Source organism: Mus musculus, chromosome 13 (genome assembly GCF_000001635.26).
Source record: "Mus musculus strain C57BL/6J chromosome 13, GRCm38.p6 C57BL/6J".
In the NCBI taxonomy this organism is placed as follows: Eukaryota; Metazoa; Chordata; class Mammalia; order Rodentia; family Muridae; genus Mus; species Mus musculus.
This window is the reverse complement of record NC_000079.6, coordinates 28141936-28165438: the sequence shown is the minus strand read 5'-3', so window position 1 is coordinate 28165438 and position 23503 is coordinate 28141936. Positions and strand designations below refer to the sequence as shown.

The 23503-nt window shown below is 38.2% G+C and overlaps 1 protein-coding gene across 1 annotated transcript; it reads right to left on the bottom strand.

Moving 5' to 3' along the window:
* Positions 1-13843: 13843 nt before the first annotated feature.
* Prl5a1 (prolactin family 5, subfamily a, member 1) lies at positions 13844-22955 on the bottom strand. The gene is made up of 5 exons (NM_023746.4): positions 22866-22955; positions 19890-20068; positions 16701-16808; positions 15417-15605; positions 13844-14322 (listed from the first exon to the last, which is right to left on the bottom strand). Exons 1-5 carry the CDS (start codon positions 22894-22896, stop codon positions 14137-14139), a joined length of 693 nt encoding a protein of 230 aa, NP_076235.1. The 5' UTR covers positions 22897-22955; the 3' UTR covers positions 13844-14136.
* Between the last annotated feature and the right edge of the window lie 548 nt (positions 22956-23503).

Here is a 23503-nt window from a genome sequence, read left to right as displayed (position 1 = left end):
CTAATTTGAGAGCTCAGCCCTTCTTATGTGGGCATTCTAAAATGCTCTGGAGCTGTCCTGGGCATAAGTGATCGTCTTGATATCTTCCTAATGTCTAACCCAAATAGAACGTGCTTACTTTTCCCTCCTCATTTCAATTGGGGAAACACATAAAGCACGTTGCCTCACGTACCTGGGACAAGCAATGGCCACTGATTGAGAAGCACTGATGGAAGCCTCAGTTGGGCCCGTGCTGTGTTCCTATATAAGAAAGAATAGACAATTCTCCGGAAGCTGTGAAACAGCTCATCATTCTCCCCAAGCACAGCTGGATACCATCACGAACTGAGATTGGAGGAGCACGAGGACCGGATCACTTACAAGAGCATGCTTGTGTTGAACAGAGCTGCGTGCCTGAAAGCTAACAAACAGCATGGATATCAAGCCAGATTCTCACTGCAGTGGAACCCTGCCTTCAGTTAAATTTCACCTATATACTCAAGTACAGTTCCCCCCTAAGCTATTCAGGAGTTAAGTTCTGGAAAGTTTCCATGACTCTACCCATCCAGGGAAAGTCAATAGCCTCAACTTCACTACCATACTCCTAGAGCTATTTCTATTATTTTGCTTCTCTTTGCCTCTTGCCTATGTTCCAAGTAATGTCATATGCCAACAAGCCACTTCTTATTCCTAATGTGGATGGATAATCATCTACAGGAATGTAGTTATCTTCTTACCCCAACAATTTCTTCAGCCCTTTTCATTTTTTTAACACCTGTTTTTTTGTAGTCTTTCCGGACCTATGGGGTGGTGATCTGTTTTTGATTCTTTTAAAATCATTTTATTACTGTGCTGCAGCACCAGTAACTTATTCTCAGCAGCTGAACTGGGATAAGTCTCTCATAGGAAATACCAACCACCATAGAGCTTGTCTCTGCAACCTAGGAAAATGACAACAGTAACCTATATGTGTGAATACCTATAGAGAGTGCTGATGCAGGCATCAGATCAGTTTCTATAACCCACAGGGAAAGCTTTCCTGCTGAGCCTGGGACCTCTCCAGCCAGAGTTTTGACCTGGCTTTCAGTATAAAACTTGGATTTCTCACATAAAACAGGGCTTTTATCTAAACCCAGAGTAATTGGATGTACCCATAAGAATTGCATTACTATTGTACCACTGGTTACATTTGTGATTGTGTTAAGATGATGCAGAGCAGGTGCGTTGGTATATCCAGCATAGTGTGGTTGTCACTGTCAAATCCTCAAGCACACTGAAGAGATCACCTCAGGTCAGACTTAACTGTCCATATCAAAAACAGAGCATTGTATCTTTATCATTAGCTTCTTACCTTGTGGCTTTGATGCACACCTCACAGCAGTGGCAATAGCTGTGAGGTGTGCATCATGTTCATGAAGGACCTCAGGATCTCCCTGGTCAAAAACTTCACGACTTTAGCAATCTTGACTATGGCTTTTGTTAATAACCATGTGGCTTTTGTGCTCTATGTTCTTTGTACATGACAGAAAAGATAAGATATTTCTCTTCGTGAGACTGTATTTTGCTAAACCTAATGCTCTTCAATTCCATCTATATTTCTTTAGATAATATAATTTCATTTTTATGGCTGAATAAAATTCCATTTGTCCTGAAAACATATATACATATAAGTGCATATATATATTTTAAAAATCACTTTAGATTTATTTCATTTTATGTGAGAATGTTTCGGCTTAATATATGTATGTGTATTCATATCTGGTGCCTGAGGAGATCAGAAGAGGTCATCAGATCTTCTGGTACTGGAGTTAAGGATGGCTGTAAACCTGTCTTAGTCAGGGTTTATATTGTTGTGCTTAAACACCATGACCAAAAGCACCTTGGGAAGAAAAGCATTTATTGGAGCTTATAGTTCCATACTAAAGTTTATCACGGAAGGAAGCCAGAGCAGGAAATGTACATACTGAAAAACAAATCTGAGTCCTCTGTAAAACCAACCATTGATCTAAACTGCCAGGACATATCTCCAGCTCCAAGTCACTTCCCCTTTAGGCATTTATATGTTGAAGGACATCCATGCTTGTTCTTATTTTGACCATTTTGAATAGTGGGTCAGGAAGCATAAGTGTTCCATGTGTTGGCACATGCTGATCAGATTTCTTCCATAGTTCAGAGGAGTGATACAGCTAGATTATATGGGAACTGTAATTTGTTTGAGAAGCTGACATTTGGATTTCCATGAGAGGTGCACTATTTCATATTTCCAGTTACAGTGTATATTATTTTTGTAACCTTCCCAGAATTTGTTGAAATTCTTGTTAGTCTTTGTGAGGAAGCTCTTGCCTATGGTTTCCCCAGTGTTGTCTTCTAGCAGTTCCAGAATTCCAGGTTCAAATTAACATTGAGAATTTATTTTGTGCAAGATTTAAAAAAGGAATGCTGTTTTCCTCTAAGTGTGGATGTCCAGGTTTGAATACTGTTTGCTGAAGATGTTCGGTTGTCCAAGGCATATGCTGAGAACCTGGCTTCATGTTTATATTGTTGTTCTTAAACACCATGCCCAAAAGCACCTTGTGAAGGAAAGCATTTGTTGTAGCTCACAGTTCCATACCACAGTCTATTACTAGAAGAAGTCAGGCCAGGAATTTAAGGTAAACATCTAAAGACAGGAATTGAAGCAAAGGCTATGGCGAAACACTGCTTACTGGCTTGCTCTCTATGGCATGCTCAGCCTGCCTTATAACCTCATGTCCATATCTAGAGGTAGCATTGTCCTCCCTGTTGGGTTGGCCTACCCACACCAATCATTAATGAAGAAAATGGACTACAGAGTTGCCTACAGGCAATCTAATGGAGGCATTTTCTCAAGTGAGATTCTTCCTTCCAGACAACTCTAGCTGTGTCACATTGGTAAAACCAACAATCAACAACAGCAGCAGCAACAACAGCAAAACATGACAGAAACTGGACAAACTGTGGTACTGTAGAGATTTATCTCTAGGTTTCTGCGTTCTATTCCATTAATTTAAGTATCTGTTAGTGTACTAGTAACATGCTGATTTTTATTATTGTGGCTGTATAATTTCAGTAGAATCCAAGCATTAAATCATCTTTAGCATGGCTCATTCTGTGCAGGGTTATTTTGTTATTCTGAGTGTTTATGTTCCATGTTAACTGCATAGTTTTTGTTATTATTGAAGAATATGATTGGAATTTTGATGAGTATTTCTTTGAATATCTAGATAGTTTTTTGATAATGTATCCAATTTCAAAGGGCTAATTCTACCAATCAGGGAGTAGGGAGCTGTTTCTGTTTTCTACTTTTCCCTCCAGTTACTCCCTCAATGGTTTAAGGTTTTCACTTTAGCAGTCTAGCACCTTCTTTGTTAGTTGCATTTTTGGTTACAATTCCAAAGCATTTTTTCCTGATTTTCCCCCCGAAGCTCATTGATGATTTACATGACAACTATTGATTTCTGTGATCTAATTGTATAACCTTCCACACTGTAGAAAGGGTTTATTAGGTTCAATCTTTAAGATCTTTTGAATGTAGGATTACCTAATAAAAATACAAATAATTTGATTTCTTTCTTTCCTGTTTGTATCCATTTTATTTTTCCTTCTAGGTTTATTGTGCTAATATTGTAAATAGTATACAATAGTGATTAATATTTTGATATACCTCATTTGTGATTTTAGGAAAAAAAAACCTTTTTTTTCTCTATTTTGAATATTATTGGCTTAGATGTCTTGCCTGCTGCTCTTCTTCCCTTTCCCTTTTCTTTTTTCCTTTTTTTTGAGATTTAAGAATTTTTTATTAATTATTTTATTTACATCCCAAATATTGCTCCCTCTCAGTTCCCACTCAGAGTTCTTCCCCCTCTTTTGCCTCTACGAGGGTGCTCCCTCCCCTGTTATTCCCCCATCTTGGGGCATCAAAGTCTCTATAGGATTAGGCCCATGCTCTCCCAATGAGGCCAGACAAAACTGCCGTCTGCTCAATATGCTCTGCTGGTCAGAGGACCAGCCCCATCATGTTTTTTGGTTTGTGGCTCATCTCTGGGAGCTCCCAATGGTCTAGGTTAGTTAACACTGTAGATCTTCCTATGGGGTTGCCATCTCTTTCAGTTCCTTCTATTCTCCCCTAACTCTTCCACAGGGGTTCCCAACCTCCATCCAATCAATGGTTGGTTGTGTGTGTCTGTCTTAGTTGCTGGATAAAGCTTCCCAGAGGACAGTTATGCTAGGCTACTCTGTGCAAGCACAATTTAGCATCAGTAATAGTGTTAGGAATTGGTTTTGCTACTTGGCCATTTCTTCTCTGATCCATTTTTTTGTTGTTGTTGTTGTTGTTCTTACATTTCTTTTAGTCAGGAGCAATTTGGGGTCAAAAGTTTTGTAGGTAGGTTGTTGCCTCCATCCTTTCACTCGGGGGGTGATGCCTGATTACTGGAGGTGGTCTCCTCAGATTCTATATTCCCACAGTTGGGCAATTTGGGTTGAGGTCACTCACTTTGAGTACTGGAAGCCTTCCTTATCCCAGGTTTCTGAGACTTTCTGGATGTTCACCCCATTACCCACCCTGGCAGTTATATATGCCCTTTCAGTCTCCTGGCTCTCTGGGCCCCTCTCCTGTCTTCCCCATACTTGATCCTACCCCATTATTTCCATTTCCCTTTTCTCCCACCCAAGTCCCTACCTCTCTTCACTACCCATGATTGTTTTGTTCCTCTTTTTGAGTGGGATTTAAGCATCTTCACTGGGCTTTCCATCTTGCTTAACGTCTTACAGTCTGTAGGGTGTATCACGGATATTTGGTACATTTTTTACTATTATGTACTTATCAGTGAGAATGTATCATGCATGCCCTTTTGAGTCTAGGTTACCTCACTCAGGATGATATTCTCTAGTTCCATCCATTTGCCTGCAAAATTCATGATGTCCTTATTTTTACTTTTATTATTAGGTATTTTCTTCATTTACATTTCAGATGCTATCCCAAAAGTCCCCTATACCCTCCCCGTGCTGTGCTCCCCAAACCACCCTCTCCTGCTTCCTGGTTCTGGAATTCCTCTGTACTGGGGCATATGATCTTCGCAATACCAAGGGCCTCTCCTACCATTGATGGCCGACTAGGCCATCCTCTGATACATATGACACTAGAGACACAGCTATGGGGTGGGGGGTACTGGTTAGTTCATATTGTTGATCCTCTTATAGGGTTGCAGACCCCTTTAGCTCCTTAGATACTTTCTCTAGCACCTTCACTAGGGACCCCGTGTTCCATCCAATAGATGACTGTGAACATTCACTTCTGTATTTGCCAGGCACTGGCATAGCCTCAAAAGAGATAGCTATATCAGGGTCCTGTCAGCAACATCTCGTTGGCATATGCAATAGTGTCTGGGTTTGGTCGTTATTTATGGGATGGATCTCTGGGTGGGGCAATTTCTGGATGGTCCTTCCCTCTGTCTCAGCTCCAAACTTTGTCTCTGTAACTCCTTCCATGGGTATTTTCTTCCCCATTCTAAGAAGGAGCAAAGTATCCACAATTTGGTTTTTCTTCTTGAGTTTCATGTGTTTTGCAAATTGTATCTTGGGTAGTGTAAGTTTCTGGGCTAATATACACTTATCAGAGAGTGCATATCATATGTGTTCTTTTGTGATTGGGTTACACCACTCAGGATGATATTCTCCAGATCCATACATTTGCCTATTTTGTTTTTAATAGCTGAGTAGTACCCCATTGTGTAAATGTACCACATTTTCTGTATCCATTCCTCTGTTGAGGGACTTCTAGGTTCTTTTCATCTTCTGACTATTATAAGTAAGGCTGCTATGAACATAGTAGAGCATGTGTCATTATTACAAGTTGGAACATCTTCTGGATATATGCCCAGGAGAGATATTGATGGATCTTCAAGAAGTACTATGTCCAGTTTTCAGAGGAAACACAAGACTGATTTTCAGAGAGGTTGTAACAGCTTGCAATCCCACCAACAATGGAGGAGTGCTGCTCTTTCTCCACATCCTTGTCAGCATCTGCTGTCACCTGAATTTTTAATCTTAGCCATTCTGACTGGTGTGAGGTGGAATCTCAGGGTTGTTTTGATTTGCATTTCCCTGATGATTAAGGATGCTGAACATTTTTTTTTTTCAGGAGCTTCTTAGCCCTTCGATATTCCTCAGTTGAGAATTCTTTGTTTTGCTCTCTACCCCATTTTTTCTCTTTTTTTTTATTAGGTATTTTCCTCATTTACATTTCCAATGCTATCCCAAAAGTCCTCCATACCCACCCCCCCAATCCCCTACCCACCCACTCCCCCTTTTTGGCCCTGGTGTTCCCCTGTACTGGGGCATATAAAGTTTGCAAGTCCAAAGGGCCTCTCTTTCCAGTGATGGCTGACTACGCCATCTTTTGATACATATGCAGCTAGAGACAATTTTTTAATGGGGTTATTTGATTTTCTGGAGTCCAGCTTCTTGAGTTTCTTGTATATATTGCATATTAGTCCCCTATTGGATTTAGGATTGGTAAAGATCCTTTCCCATTCTGTTGGTGGCCTTTTTGTCTTATTGATAGTGTCTTGCCTTAAAGAAGCTTTGCAATGTTATGAGGTCCCATTTGTTGATTCTTGATCTTACAGTATGAGCCATTGCTGTTCTGTTCAGGAATTTCCCCTGTGCCCATATCTTTGAGGCTTTTCCTCACTTTCTCCTCTATAAGTTTCAGTGTCTCTGGTTTTATGTGGAGCTCCTTGATCTAATTAAACTTGAGCTTTCTACAAGGAGATAAAAATGGATCAATTCACATTCTTCTACATGATAACCACTAGTTGAACCAGCACCATTTGTTAAAAATGCTGTCTTTTTTTCCCCACTGGATGGTTTTAGCTCCTTTGTCAAAGATCAAGTGACCATAGGTGTGTGGGTTCATTTCTGGGTCTTCAATTCTATTCCATTGATCTACTTGCCTGTTGCTGTACCAGTACCATGCATTTTTTATCAAAATTGCTCTGTAGTACAGCTTGAGGTCAAGCATGGTGGTTCTTTTATTGTTGAGAATAATTCTTGCTATTCTAGGTTTTTGTTATTCCAGATGAATTTGCAAATTGCCCTTTTTTACTTGGTGAAGAATTGAGTTGGAAGTTTGATGGGAATTGCATTGAATCTGTAGATTGCTTTCAGCAGGATAGCCATTTTTACTATATTAATCCTGCCAATCCATGAGAATGGGAGATTTTTCCATCTTCTGAGATCTTCTTTGATTTCTTTCTTTGGAGACTTGAAGTTCTTATCATACAGATATTTCACCTCTTTAGCTAGAGTCACAACAAGGTGTTTTATATTATTTGTGACTATTGTGAAGGGGTGTTGTTTCCCTAATTCCTTTCTCAGCCAGTTTATCCTTTGTGTAGAGAAAGGTCACTAATTTGTTTGAGTTAATTTTATATCCAGCTACTACACTGAAGCTGTTTATTTTTAGGGTCACTTATATATACTATCATATCACCTGCAAATAGTGATATTTTGATATCTTCCTTTCCAATTTGTATCCCCTTGATCTCCTTTTGTTGTCTAATTGCTATGGCTAGGACTTCAAGTACAATGTTGAATAGGTAGGGAGAAAGTGGGCAGCCTTGTCTAGTCCCTGATTTTAGTGAGATTGCTTCCAGCTTCTCACCATTTACTTTGATGTTGGCTACTGGTTTGCTGTCGATTGCTTTTGTTATGTTTAGATATGGGCCTTGAATTTCTGATCTTTCCAAGACTTTTATCATGATTGAGTATTGGATTTTGTCAAATGCTTTCTCCACATCTAACGAGATGATCATTTTTTTTTCTTTGAGTTTGTTTATATAGTGGATTACATTGATGGATTTCCGTATATTAAACCATCCCTGCATCCCTGGGAAGAATCCTAATTGATTATGATGGATGATCCTTTTGATGTATATTTGGATTCGGTTTGTGAGAATTTTACTGAGTATTTTTGCATCAATATTCATAAGGGAAATTCATCTGAAGTTCTCTTTCTTTGTTGCGTTTTTGTGTGGTTTAGTTATCAGAGTAATTGTGGCTTTGTAGAATGAATTTGGTAGAGTATCTTCTGTTTCTATTATATGGAATAGTTTGGGGAGAATTGGAATTAGGCCTTCTTTGAAGGTCTGATAGAATTTTGCACGAAACCCATCTGGTCCTGGGCTTTTTTTTTTTTTTTTTTTTTGTTAGGAGACTATTAATGACTGCTTCTATTTCTTTAGGGGAAATGGGACTGTTTAGATCGTTAATCTGATCCTGATTTAACTTTGGTACCTGGTATTTGTCTAGGAAGTTGTCCATTTCATCCAGGTTTTCCAGTTTTGTTGAGAATAGCCTTTTGTAGTAGGGTCTGAGATGTTTTGGATTTCCTCATGTTCCGTTGTTATGTCTCCCCTGTGCTCTCTAGTTAGTCTGGATAAGGATTTATTTATCTTGTTGATTTTCTCAAAAATCCAGTTCCTTGTTTGGTTGATTCTTTGTATAGTTGTTTTGTTCCTACTTGCTTGATTTTAGCCCTGAGTTTGATTATTTCCTGCAGTCTACTCCTTTTGGATAAATTTGCTTTCTTTTGTTCTAGAGCTTTTAGGTGTGCTATTAAGCTGCTAGTGTATTCTCTCTCTCTCTCTCTCTCTCTCTCTCTCTCTCTCTCTCTCTCTCTCTCTCTCTTTTGCAGCACTCAGAGCTATGAGTTTTCCTCTTAGGACTGCTTCCAATGTGTCTCATAAGTTTGGGTATGTTGTGGGTTCATTTTCATTAACCTCTAAAAAGTCTTTAATTTCTTTCCTTATTTTTTCCTTGACCAAGTTATCATTGAGTAGAGTGTTGTTCAGTTTCCATGTGAATATTGGCTTTTTATCATTTATGTTGTTATTGAAGATCAGCCTTAGTCCATAGTGATCAGATAGGATGCATGGGATAATTTCAATCTTCTTGTATTTGTTGAGGCCTGTTTTGTCACCAATTATATAGTCAATTTTGGAGAAGGTACCATGAGGTGCTGAGAAGAATGTATATCCTTTTCTTTTAGGATAAAATGTTCTGTAGATATCTATTAAATCCATTTGTTTCATAACTTCTATTAGTTTCCAGAATCTGTCCATTGATGGGAGTGGGGTATTGAAGTCTCCAACTATTGTGTTAATTGCAATGTGTGCTTTGAGCTTTACAATAATTTCCTTAATGAATGTGAATGGTGTTGTCTTTGGAACATAGATATTCAGAATTGAGAGTTCATCTTGGAAGATTTTACCTTTGCTGATTATGAAGTGCCCCTCCTTGTCTTTTTTTGATAATTTTGGGTTGGAAGTAGATTTTATTCGGTATTAGAATGGCTACTGCAGCTTGTTTCTTTGGACCAATTGCTTGGAAAATTGTTTTAGCATCTTTTACTCTGAGGCAGTATCTGTCTTTGTCCCTGAGGTGGGTCTCCTGTATCCAGCAATAAGTTGGGTCCTGTTTATGTAGCCATTCTGTTAGCCTGTGTCTTTTTAATGGGGAATTGAGTCCATTGATAGTAAGAGATATTAAGAAATAGTAATTGTTACTTCCTGTTATTTTTGTTGTTAGAGTTGGAATTCTGTTCTTGCGGCTATCTTCCTTTAGGTTTGTTGAAGGATTACTTTCTTGCTTTTTCTAGGGCAGCGTTTTCCTTATTGTGTTGGAGTTTTCTTTTTATTATCCTTTTTAGTGCTGGATTCCTGGAAAGATATTGTGTGAATTTGGTTTTGTCATGGATTACTTTGCTTTCTTCGTCTATTGTAATTGAGTGTATTGGTGGGTATAGTAGCTAACATTTGTGTTCTCTTAGGGTCTGTATAACATCTGTCCAGGATCTTTTGGCTTTCATAATCTCTGATGAGAAGTCTGGTGTAATTCTAATAGGTCTTCCTTTATATGTTACTTGACCTTTTTTCCCTTTCTGCTTTTAATATTCTATCTTTATTTAGTGTTTTGTTGTTCTGATTATTATGTGTTGGGATGAATTTCTTTTCTGGTCCAATCTATTTGTAGTTCTGTAGACTTCTTGTATGTTCATGGGAATCTCTTTCTTTAGGTTAGGGAAGTTTTTTTCTATAATTTTGTTGAAGATATTTACTGGTCCTTTAGGTTGAAAGTCTTGATTCTCATCTATACCTATTATACTTAGTTTTGGTCTTCTTATTGTGTCTTGGATTTCCTGGATGTTTTGGGTTAGGATCTTTTTGGATTTTTGCATTTTCTTTGATTCTCTCTTCCATCTCTGGTATTCTGTTGCTGATGCTCACATTCATGGTTTCTGATTTCTTTCCTAGGATTTCTATCTCCAGAATTGTCTCCCTTTGGGTTTTCTTTATTTTTTTCTATTTCCATTTTTAGATCTTGGATGGTTTTATTCAATTCCATCACCTGATTGGTTATGTTTTTCTATAAGTCTTTAAGTCTATTGGTTTGTGTTTTCTCTTTAAGGCCTTCTACCTGTTTAGTTGTGTTCCCCTGTATTCCTTTGAGTTATTAATGCCCTTCTTAAAATCCTCTGCCAGCATCATGAGATATGATTTTAAATCTGAATCTTGCTTTTCAGGTATGTTGGGGTATCCAGGACTTGCTGTGTGGTGGGAGTACTACTTTTTTTTGATGCTGGGTAATCTTGGTTTCTGTTAGTAAGATTCTTATGTTTGCCTTTCCCCATCTGATAATCTCTGGTGTTATATGTTCTAGCTGTCTCTGGCTGGAGCTTGTTCCTCCTGTGATTCTGTTAGCCTCTGTCAGCACTCCTGGGAGTACAACTCTCTCCTGAGTCCCAGTGGCCAGAACACTTTCTGTGGTCAAACCCTCCTTTTGCAGGGAAGGTGCACAGAGGTCTGGTTTTCAGATCTGCCCCCTAGCTGAAGATGAAGGCCCGAAGGGACCCTGTCCAGAATCTCTGTTGCTTCTGCGGCCAGCATGCTCTTCTGCTTGGATTGGTCTCTGAGAAACCCGGTAAAGGAGATGGCGCTCTCACCTGAGTCCCCTAGTCAGAGACCTCCCTGGAGGCCAACTTTCCTCTGGTGCCCAGAGGTCTGGGTCTCAGCTCTGCCTCCTGGCTGAGGATGAAGGCATGAAGGGACCCTGTCTGTTGCTTCTGTGGCCTGTGCGCTCCCCTGCGTGGACTGGTCTCTTAAAGACTCAGTATACAAGATGGCTGTCTTACCTTAGTTCCGCAGTCAGAACCTTCTCTGGAGGCAGACTCTCTTCAGTGTTTCTAAGATCCTGGGCATGCTAGGGCACCTATGGCATGGAGAGTCCTCTGGGGACAGTGGGACCATCTATACAGTTTGTGGCCAAGGTGGCCCAGGGCTGGTCCCTACTGGAATGAACCCCAAGTGCTGGTTGGTTAGGTTTCCTGTATTTTTGTACCTGCTGGCACAAGTCCCTCCCGGTTGTTTTGGAACAGATGTTGCATTCCACTCACCAGTGATCCCAAGATCCTGGGTATACTAGGGTGCCTATGGTGTGGACAGTCCTCTTGATATGGTGGGACCATCTGCCGAGTTCGCGCCCAAGGTGGCTCAGTGATGTCGTTATTTTTAATAGCTGCATATTAGTCCATTGTGTAAGTGAGCCACATTTTCTGTATCCATTCTTCAGTTGAGGGACATGTGGGTAAATAAGTCAAGATTTTAGAATTTTCAATTATTTTTGTTTTCATGTTTTAAACTACCTATTAACAGCACATGTTACTTCTAGATTGCATCCAAACTATCTCCCTTGCTATATACCCTACATCGTTCTCTAGGGTATAGTATGGTATGTATTCTTGATGCTCCCATCTACTTGCCTTCCTCAAACTGCCATATATAGCCAGGGTCACGCATCTAGTGCCTGGGCCTATTCTGGCCTCTCTTGACTGGGCTCTAAATGATGCCTAGGCTTTTGCAGGACCTTATCTACCCATCACCTAGTCCATAGGCCCCTCTGAAACCACATGTGACCTTTTCACCTAGCCAGATCTACCCTCACACTCTAGGCTTGGACCAGGAGGCAAATCTTATATATCAACCCACTCTCCTCTGTCCACCTGACATCATTCTATTCAAGTTAGATCTAACTTCTAATTCCAAGTTGCCTGTACACGTTCTCTTCTGTGCCAGTCTAATAGGTCTATATCAGACCTAGAACTAACAAAAGAAGTTCAAATGCTAAGATCTCATCAATGAACTATCAATAATATCAGGTTTTGTTGCATTGAATTTTCATTTTCATTTAATTCCAGGATTTTTTTTTTAAATTTTCTCCTTGACCCACTCATCATTCATTAATGAGCTGCTTAATCTCCATGTTACATCGTTATCAAAAATTCTATAGTTTTTTTCTTTTTGTTGTGTCTTTATATGACTTTGGTAATAGGATAATACTGTTTTCATAGAGTGAGTTCTAGAGAGTTTATTTCCTTTCTGTTTTATGGAATACAGTGAGAACCATTTACTCTCTCTGTTCTTTTACTATCTGATAGAATACTGCAGAGAATCTATCTTTTCTGTGTGGATAAAATCTTTTTTTCCTATTGTTTCTTTGAGCAATTCTTAAGAATAGGTCAGCTGATGGCAAAAGTTGAATTCCACAGTGATATCTTAGCATACATGAGTTCTTTCAGTTAGGTTTAATACTGCCAAAGAAGCCTTATGTTTGTGAAATTGTTTATTTCATTTCAGAAAGATAGTCTATCTAGGCATATTTATAATAGACTTTTTCTTTTAGTGCATGCTACTTAATTGATTATAGATGTCATGGATTTAGAACAGATACACAGATATTTGTTTTTTTGTTTTGCTTTTTTTTTTGTCTTTGTGTGGGTAAGGCAACATCCCCTCATGTCTATTTTAAGTAATTGAATTTTTTCATGAAATTTGACTGTGTTTATCATATGTGCGGACACCACTGGATTTACCCTAACTAGAGTCGCAAAGAGTTTTGAATCTTTAAGGTTTTAACTTCTACTAAAGTTAAAAGATTTTCAGCTTTCCCGTCTTTGAGTGGTCAGGCAACACTATAAATATGTATATATATAATTTTTTCCCTTTTGAAGCACAGTAGTGTGAATGTCGAATATTTTCTTGTTTGACTATTCAGTCTGCTGCAATTTTTTTAGTATGTTATTGTAATTTTCAGATGGAATAATTTGTATTGATCTTTCAGATTCCAATGCTGTGCTCCATATCTTGCATTCTAGTTAAGCCCATTCAGTAGATCTTTTCTTTTTCTTTATTCTATTTATGGTATTTGAAGATAGACACTTTATAATATTTGCATTTTCGTTATTTTTCTGTGAAAATGGTTCATAGTCAATGGCTGGCTTTCATAAAAATACTTGAGATTTCAGTTTATTTTGTAGGATCAAAACCTTGATTATAATAACTTATATTAACTTATTATGATTCTAAGTGAAATTGAATCATCTTTTAAAAACTATTTTTGGTAACAAATTTGAACAGGTTTAATTTTTTATTGTTAAATGAACAAAAGAAATGATGAAAAATTAAGTTTGTTAGACACTGACATTTCTAAAGTGTCAGTGACGTAACCCAAACTCAGAAAGACAAACACTGTATCTTATCTCCCATCTATGGTACTTAGCTTCAAATTTCAGAAGTGAGTTTATTACCTGGAACAACTACATTAAACTGGAAAGATCAAAGAGGCTATGGTGGGATGGAGAGGAGTACTAGAGAGGGAATATCAGTATGTGGGTGAAATGAAGAAAGAAATGGGAAAAATGGTTCTCCAATATTATGTTGTCAACCCTAAAAAGAATACAATAAAGAAAGCAATATATAAAGCAACAATAAAGACGGGCTACATTTATATATTTATTCATTTATTTATACATACACATAGCAATAATACATTATGCATGTGGAATTATAATTAATAAAAATTCATTTTATAAAGAGTAAAATGAGTCAGGGGACAATGGGTAGCAAGCAGTGGGTAGAGGGAAGGAGAAGTGGTGTAATTATATTTAATTAAACATAAAAATTTGAAAAGAAGTGACCCTTTAGATTTAATCACACATAAATATTATAAAACTTAAAGAACTTTTTAAGGATTGGATCAGTATGGACTGCCCCAGAAATAGATAGGAAGGATGAGAGCTTTTCATTGATTAGGCACAATTTGGTCTCTCAGGATACTGATGAAATCAGAAACCTTCTGTGCATCATTGTTCAAGCAGAAAAACAAACTATGCAAACCAAAAAGTTGAACTCTCCTTTTTGATTGCTGTACATATGGCTCTCCTGACCAGGCAGGGTAGTCTTCATTTTTCTTAAGGTCAGGATTAACCTATTTACCAAATAAAAGTCAGCCAGTTATTATTCACATTATTAATATTTATTGAGCTTCATTATTTAAACAATTTGAATGATATTTTGAAGAATATTATGAATATAAATCTTAAAGAAATACACGTGTTTCATGTATGTAGACTAGGGTACTACCAATTTGTTAGTTATCTTAAAACTAGACAGAACTATGCATATATTTTTGTAATATAGTTGATCCAAGATGAAATATATCATTCTAGGAGGAGACAGAATTGCTTCTTGACTATGGACATGGTTTTGACCAAGGGATATGGAAGAATCTATAATCAGTTCTCTTGTGAGGAGGCTTCCATGTTTTCCATGTCATCCCTGAGGTGCCATTTGTAGTTTACTACTCTTTTTTTTTTTTTTTTTTTTGGTTTTTGGTTTTGTTTTTGTTTTTTGAGACAGGGTCTCTCTGTGTAGCCCTGGCTGTCCTGGAACTCACTTTGTAGACCAGGCTGGCCTCGAACTCAGAAATCCGCCTGCCCCTGCCTCTGCCTCCCAAGTGCTGGGATTAAAGGTCTGCACCACCACCACCCGGCTAATTGACAATTTTGCTTTCCTCTATTTCAACAATATTCGTTTTCCATAATTTATGGACACAAAGCTACAGAACTGATGAGGATTGCACCTGGTGGGTTAAAATTCTTCTAATGTATGGATGACTGTGGTGAAATCGTCGGGATACTTAGACTGCACAGGAAAGGCACTGTCCATGCTATTTCTAGCAATCATTAATGCATCAGGAGAGCTCTGTGTTGTGGGGTGCTGAGTGGAAACACTTTTGAGCTGCCACAGTCCTATTAGTCCCTAGATTGTTTATGAGATTACCTGGCTAAATTTCGCTGTGGCAGGCAGAGAATCAGTCCCAGGTTTGTTTTCTTTTTTCCTTTCCTTTCCTTTCCTTTCCTTTCCTTTCCTTTCCTTTCCTTTCCTTTCCTTTTCGTTTGTTTTATTTTTCGAGACAGAGTTTAGCCCTGGCTGTCCTGGAACTCACTCTGTAGTTTTCATTATAGATGCTACATCTATCATAAAACACAAAAGCCATAAGATTTAAAAGAGACCACTTACCTGGCTGAGTATAGTCTTAATGTTCTGCAGATTTTTAGTGAGTTTTTTGATTTGTCTGTCAATCAACTTAACTTTTGATATGATAACATAAGGAGTTCCATCGAGATCAGCCATGTTGTTTTCTACATGGTGCAGAAGGTTTTTCCAGGCAGCCAGCATTCTAATTGTCACATTCAGAAGCACCACAGGCTAAGCAAAAACAATTGAGCATCACGTTAATATAAGGGTATAATTGGGGGTTTGAATTGTATGTGATAACTAGTTGAGTATTCAGAGCTTGTGAAGTATTGATGGTTGGTTGAAGCAATACTGAACTAGTTTGTGAAGTGTCTAGCCATGGAGCAGATCTTAGGAGGCACTTTCTCTTCCTCTACCTTTTCTTATGCTTTACAATTGCTATGTTCCTAGCAGATATGCAGAATGCTGGTCTAGCAAGTCATCAGGGAGACCAGATTATATGTGTGCCATGTGCACATATATTATGATAATTACTTTAAATTATGCTGAGATTGGTTATGAGCAGGCCATCAGATAAGCAGCCTATATATAGTAACACACACACACACACACACACGCACACACACACACTAGCACTGCCTGCCTAATACATATCTATACCCCATAAAACACGAATAGTATTTTACTGGACCTGCATGTAAAGCCCCTAGAGAATGGTGTCAGGTAAGAGTGAAGAAGTAAGCAGAAGAGCAGAAGTACAAGTAACATCTTCCAAGTCAAGACGAGTTTATACGTGGTGGCACACGCCTTTAATCCCAGCACTTGGGAGGCAGAGGCAGGCAGATTTCTGAGTTCGAGGCCAGCCGGGTCTACAGAGTGAGTTCCAGGACAGCCAGGGCTACACAGAGAAACCCTGTCTCGAAAAAACAGAAAACAAAAAAACAACAACAAAAAAAGAAGAGTTTATGTCATGATTAGTAGTGTGCAAAGCTTCCCAAGGAAGTACTCTAGTAATAGTAAAAATTACAACTCTAGTTCCCCCCCCCCTTTTTTTTTTAAAGTCTGCATGGGAGAGTAAATTTAACCATGAAAATTCCAATCAATTCAAAGTTTCTTCCATAATAAAAGGTTCAATCCTAATGATAAAGCTGTTATTAAAATAGGGAATGATTCATGACCAATTCATGACTATGCTTTAAAGTTACTCTCTTATTTTACATGTACTTTATTAGCTATAGGGTATGCCTGTCTTGTGCTGCTTGCTCTGTCTGCACATTCCTGAAGGTTTGGTTACTGTGTTAGTGAATACCTGTTATGAGGACTTACCCGCATTCTTTCAGCCTTCCTTTTGTTGTTTGGGACAGAGCGGGATGAAGTGTGACAGGTCATGGTGGGCCTGTTCTGGAATTTCTGGTGGGGATCATACTCTGTATCCTGGAAATAAAAAAACAAACAATCAGTTAGAGTTTTGGAATTGAGTAAAAGAACTCATGAGCAGACTGTTAGTTATTAATGCACTTTCTACAGGTGTTTAACATATTTATTTTCTTAGGTTTTTTGTTGTGGAATTTCACCTATGAGTACTGTATTTATGTAATAATCACCCTACAGTCTAGTCCCTGCAAGTCCTCCTAGATTCACATGCCTTCTCAACTTTATGATTTCATTTTTCAAAGACATGGTGCTATTCCATGAGCTTTTGACATTTGATGAATACACACACACACACACACACACACACACACACACACACACCTACAATTAATTAATGGAGAGATATACAAGGTCTCAGTAAGCTACTGTTTTTTTCACATTTCATAAAATAAATCCCACAATCCTCACTAACTTATTTTCTTGAAAAAATTATCAAGATATACCTTGAATAAATGAAATTCATATATGTAATAAGCAATGGAGAGTGTGAGTACCCTGAGGCATGTACAATGAGTGAGTCCTCTTTGGACAGTTCAGCACACTCTATGAAAGGAGATGTATGGTTTTCTTTTTTTTTTTCTTTTTGTTGCACATGTACTACACACAAACAAATATAAATATGTACATGTAAATATGACCCCCTAATTCCATTTAGTGTTCCTCATATGTCCATGTGTTTGTGGATAATGACTTGGGATTGGACAGTATACTGAGGGGCTTCTCACTGAAGAATACTGGTTCTCCATCTATTTGAGGTGATCAATTGCTAGTAACTCTTCTTGTATGAATTGGAAAAGTGTGAAACTTCTCCTATCCATGAGTTAAGATGTTAAGAGTACATTAAATCTCTAAATTAAGAAATTAAAAAAAAAACCCTTGGTCTATTAACTTCTTTTCATTGGAGATGTAAATCTAATTTCATGTCTAAACATTTAACTTTACATTTTTTTATAGATTTACTGTTCCGATTTCTCTCTCTATTAAAAGTTACTATTTACAAAGGGAGCACTAAAACATCAAATTTACAAAATACGATTTTAATGATTATCTTTCTCTAGGATTAGAGTCCAGTACATAGTTCATCTATGTCTTCAAACTCATGATTTCTGTTGGAGAAAACTGATATACTTACTTTAATTACATGTTACAAAATTATATTTTTACTTTCTATTAGCACTGTCTCTATATACATTGAATATATCAAATTCATGAATATTTAAGAATATAATTGTTTTGATTGCAATAGTATCAAAGTATATCTTAGGAAATACTCCACAATAAAAAATTAAAGTATAAAATATAATTTAATATTTACATATTAATATCTAAAAATTGTATGTTCCTATATATTATATACCACATTCATTATTTAAATTTAATAATCAGCTAAATTGTTAGTGTTTCATGAGTTGTTAGGGATCTTAAGATTAAATGTTGTCAATTAGGAATGGAGGATAAAAAAAACAGTGACTACAGAGGACAATATTAGTACATGTTTACTGCACACATGGGTGCCTTGTGCTGATACTCATTGATGCTGCAGCTCTTATCTGTTTTTGCCTCCTGGACTGACAGAAAATGAATAAGATCCATCCCTCAAAGTACATTCATCAGGGAGAGAAAGCCTATTTTTATTCCTAATATGGTTCTTACCTTCTAATGGTAAACTCACATTCTCAAATTCTTTAAACAATGGCTCCTAGATTTTGGGCTTTTGAAATTGTTTCAGTCATGCTAATTATTTTCAATGTTAGGGATTCACCCAACTTGATTCTCCTTTATTGGCTATCTTCAGTGATCTAAGTGAAGAATGCCAGTGGAGACTACCTGCAGCACGCAAGAACAGGACCTTAGTGCTCTTTTCATTCATTTCTTTTAGGATATTCTATCAAAAGTAGAAAGCTAAGGGGGAGGAAAAAAGGGGACACGGGATCAGGTATGGAAAGAGACAGGAGAGAAATCCAAAGAGTTAGGAGAATAAGTAGAAATATGTAGCAGTGGGGTGGTTACATGGGGAACCACTAGAAAGTTCCAGGTGCCAGGGAAGCAAGAGATTCCCAGGACCCAATGGGGATGACATTAGTCAAAATACCCAAGAGAGGAGAGAAAATACCTGAAGAGTCTACCTCTAAGAGATAGGCATGGCCAGTAGTTGAGTGATGGGGCCACCCACTCATTTCAAACATTTTAACTCAGAATTATTCCTGTCTAAAGGAAATTCAGGGACACAAATGGAGCAGGGACTGAAGGGAAGGCCATCCATGGATGATCCCCATCTTGGAATCTATCCCATCTGAAGACACCACACCCTGCCACTATTTAAGGTGCCAAGAAGTGCTCACAGACAGGAGCCTAGTATGTCTGTCCTCTGAGAGGCTCTGCCAGCATTAGGCTAAGAAAGATGCAAATATTCACAGCCAACTATTGAACTGAGCCTGGGGGAGAGGGGACCACAGTGGAAGATTAGGGGAAGGACTGAAAGAACTGAAGGAGATTGCAACCCCACAGGAAGAACAACAATATCAACTAACAGGACCCCTCTCAGAGCTCCGAGGGAATAAACTACCAAACAAAGAGGGCATATGGTTTGGTCCATGGCTGAAGCTACATATGTAGCAGAGGATTGCCTTATCTGGAATCAATGGGAGGGGAGGCCCTTGGTCCTGTGGAGGCTTGTTGCTCCAGCATAGGGATGACAGAGGGCTGAATCAGGCTTGGGTGCGTAGAGGAGCACCATTTTACAAGCAAAGGGGATAGGCGAGAGGGGGTTTACAGAGATGAAACTGGGAAGGGGGACAACATTTGAAATGTAAATAAATAAAATAAAAAACATATTAGAGAAAAATCTCTTAAAATTGTATTCAAAAGTATTTTAAAAATACTTTTTTTCACAAATTTACTGAGTTTATAAAACCAACTTCTTTTCTCCCCATGTTCTAGTGGTTTTTGCTTTCTTGAGCCTATGAATGTGTATTGTTTGGATTTTGATTCATGATGTCTTGCCATTTAACCTGTAGTGTACCCAGTTACTGACATAGGGCATTTTTTTATAGAGAAGCCAGCTGTTAGTGAGGTACTTACAAAATCATTTAATGTTTCTGAAGAAAGGTTGTTGAAGTTCTCAGATATGGTGCTTGTCATGTTAAAAATGTAGTTGAGGACCTTCTGGCAACCTCCATCTTCCATGATACATCTGGGCACAGAGGCCACATTCTCCCACATGAGCAAGTTTGACAGCAGCAGCAGCAGAAGTGTCCCTGCTATAAGGAATGAAATCACAGAGACAAATTATTCATGTGAAGTCACAAGAGTCATGCTGTATAGTGAAACCCTGTCTAGCCACCGTGTCCTCTGTTACAAAGCTTTGTAGATCTGAGATGGGTTGAGAAAAAAAACAAAACAAAAAAAAAACAAAACAAAAAAACGTCTTCCCCAATGAAATTTAGTTAACAATTTCCATTAGATGGCATAATAAGAGAGGCTCTATTACCTCTGCTATAACAACAGCCACCTTTAAAATTTGTGACAAGGATATGTGCTAGCTTCACTGTCAATGTGCTTTTGACAGACATAAACCTAAAACACATCAGTAGTTTGTCGTTTCAACAGGGAGGAAAGATCAACTGCCACTATAAAAAGGAAATTTATACTTTAGTAATATTACTACAAAGTGTTTCTTTATATTGAAACGTGAGCCTTGGACTGGGGAGATGTCTTCATGATTAAAATGCTTGGCAAGAAAGTGTGAAGGATAGAATTTGAATTCCTGGATTCTGTGATATTTCAGCTTCCCTATAATTGTACATCCACAGGTGGGGACCTGGAGTCCACATCACAAGCTTCCTAGCATGATAGTTATAATGGTTGTCTTTGAATTTCATTAAGAGACCCCCACGTCTCTGAATATGGTCAAAAAACTATGAAGCGCGATTTTCTGCATAGCAAAACTTTCATTCTCCATGGCACACATACACAAAAAAGAACAACTATAAATGTGCACACTACACAAATCCACAATTATAAAAAGAGGAAATAATTTGCAAACCTTCAGGAAAATTAGAATTCATAAATGTCCAAAATTAAATTGAGAATTTTGAAAATACTTATGTGCAGGAAATACCTACATTCAAGTAGCCAAGTAATTAAAAATATCACAGAATGTGTAATGTACAATTAACTAAACAATATATTAAATTAATATTTAATTAAGTAAAATAATATTTACAAAATTTATAGTGCCTATCATTTTTCGAAGACATGGTTCTCTTCCCTGAGTTTATTTAACATTTGATGAACACACACAAACATACACACACACACACACACACACACACACACACACACACACACACCTACAATTAATTAACGGAGAAAGAAACAAGGTCCAAATAAGCTACTTTTCTTTTACATTTCCTGAAATAAATCCCATAATCCTCATTAATTCATTTTCTTAAAAATATTATCAAGAATGTAAAGGCAAGTAGCTCACACTTTTATTTACAAATTTATTATGATTAAATCAAATTCTCAAAGCCGTACAAGATATACATCTGCTAGTGTTTGTCTTAGTTGAGTATTGGAAGTTTAATCAGGTTGACTCAAGTCAGGCAGTTCATGGTGCCTTGGAACCTGAATGTGTTAACTGCATGATATAGGAATTGTGACAAATTAGATCCACAGAATCCAGGGGTTTCATCCCAGCACTAGTGTAGCCTTTTTGAGATAGGCCATTCCTTGCTCTGGAGTTGTCCTGTGGATTGGATGCTGTGCGGACATATCTCTAGTTTCTACACATTAGAATCAGTAATTCCTAGGCAAGTGGATGGATCTGGAGGGTGTCATCCTGATTGAGGTAACTCAATCACAAAATAACTCACATGTTATACACTCACTGATAAGTGGATATTAGCCCAGAAACTAGAATACCCAAGATACAATTTGCAAAACACATGAAACTCAAGAAGGAAGATTAAAGTGTGGATACTTCCTCCCTCCTTAAAATGGGGAACAAAATACCCGTGGAAGGAGTTACAGAGACAAAGTTTGGAATTGAGACAGAGGGATGGACCACCCAGAGACTGCCCCACCTGGGGTTCCATCACATAATCAGCCATCAAACGCAGACACTATTGCATATTTGAGCAAGATTTTGCTGAAAGGACCCTGATATAGCTGTCTCTTGTGAGGCTATGCCAATGCCTGGCAAATACAGAAGTGGATACTCACAGTCATCTATTGGATGGAACACAGGGCCCCCAACGTAGGAGCTAAAGAAAATACCCAAGGAGCTAAAGGGGTCTGCAACCCTATAGGTGGAACAACAATATGAACTAATCAGTACTCCCAGAGCTTGTGTCTCTAGCTGCATATGTAGCAGAAGATGGCCTAGTTGGCCATCATCGGGAAGAGAGGCCCCTTGGTCTTGCAAACTTTATATGCCCCAGTACAGGGGAATGTCAGGGCCAAGAAGTGGGAGTGGGTGGGTAGGGGAGCAGGGCAGGGGAATGGTATAGGGGACTTCCAGGATAGCATTTGGAATGTAAATGAAGAAAATATCTAATAAAAAATTGGACAAAAAAAATCAGTAATGTACCCCCTTTTCGCCTCACTTCCATCAAAAAAAAAAAACACTCTTTCTTTCTTCTTCTTCATTTTTTTTTTAGATTTATTTATTGTTATATGTAAGTACACTGTAGCTGTCTTCAGACACACCAGAAGAGGGCATCAGATCTCATTACAGGTGGTTGTGAGCCACCATGTGGTTGATGGTATTTGAACTCAGGACCTTCAGAAGAGCAGTTGGTGCTCTTAACCGCTGAGCCATCTCGCCAGCCCCGAAAACATACTTTTTAAAGTTGACATATATCTCTGGAACAAGGAAGGTTAACCTTTGCGAAAATGACTTTTCTAAATATGCTGCACAGTTACCTTATGGAGCAAAGGCTAGAATGCTGTAAGTACTACATGAAGGCAGAAAATGTGTTCTGTACAAATGTCTATTGCTATAAAATTATGCATTAATTAAGCTTTAAGGAGCCTAGGTAAGGTAGTACTTACATTGGTGTGGTTGAATCTTAGACAGCCGCATCTCTGGAAAATCCCACCACAGTGTAGGTACCGACTGAGGAAAGCTGCTTCACTAGGATCGTCTTCAGTTAACTTCCCACCACCTATATAGTTTGCCAGACATGCCCCAAAGCTATGCAGAGATGGTTTGCAAGAGGAAAGTTGTCCAATCCTAGATGAGGGCCTCATGACCCCTCAGGGAATGTTAACTGCCCCATCAACATTACTGTAGTTGTAAATATACCTTTTCCTAGTTTGTGAATAATGGCTAACTTCCGTGAGGTTACAGATCATCATAGTCCCATCTACTTCCTGATGTCTGATGTTCATGTCACGTCCGGAGAAATGTAGGCATTTCCTAACACTTCATTCTGTCCCTCAGGCGCCCATGTTCATCTGTTAAGTCTTTGCAAAACTACTTGAGCCATTAATGGGTTGCATATTTTTAAGTTATTATATGACCCTCAGGGATCCATGCATAGTAACTATCACTTATTTATTTAAGCATAGTAGCAATCATTCTCTGCACTTAAATTGATTTGAATCTTTGCCAGCAACCACCAAGCATTATAAGGTTTATCTTTGCTACTTAGGCTGATAATAGCTACCTATCTACCAGACACAAAATC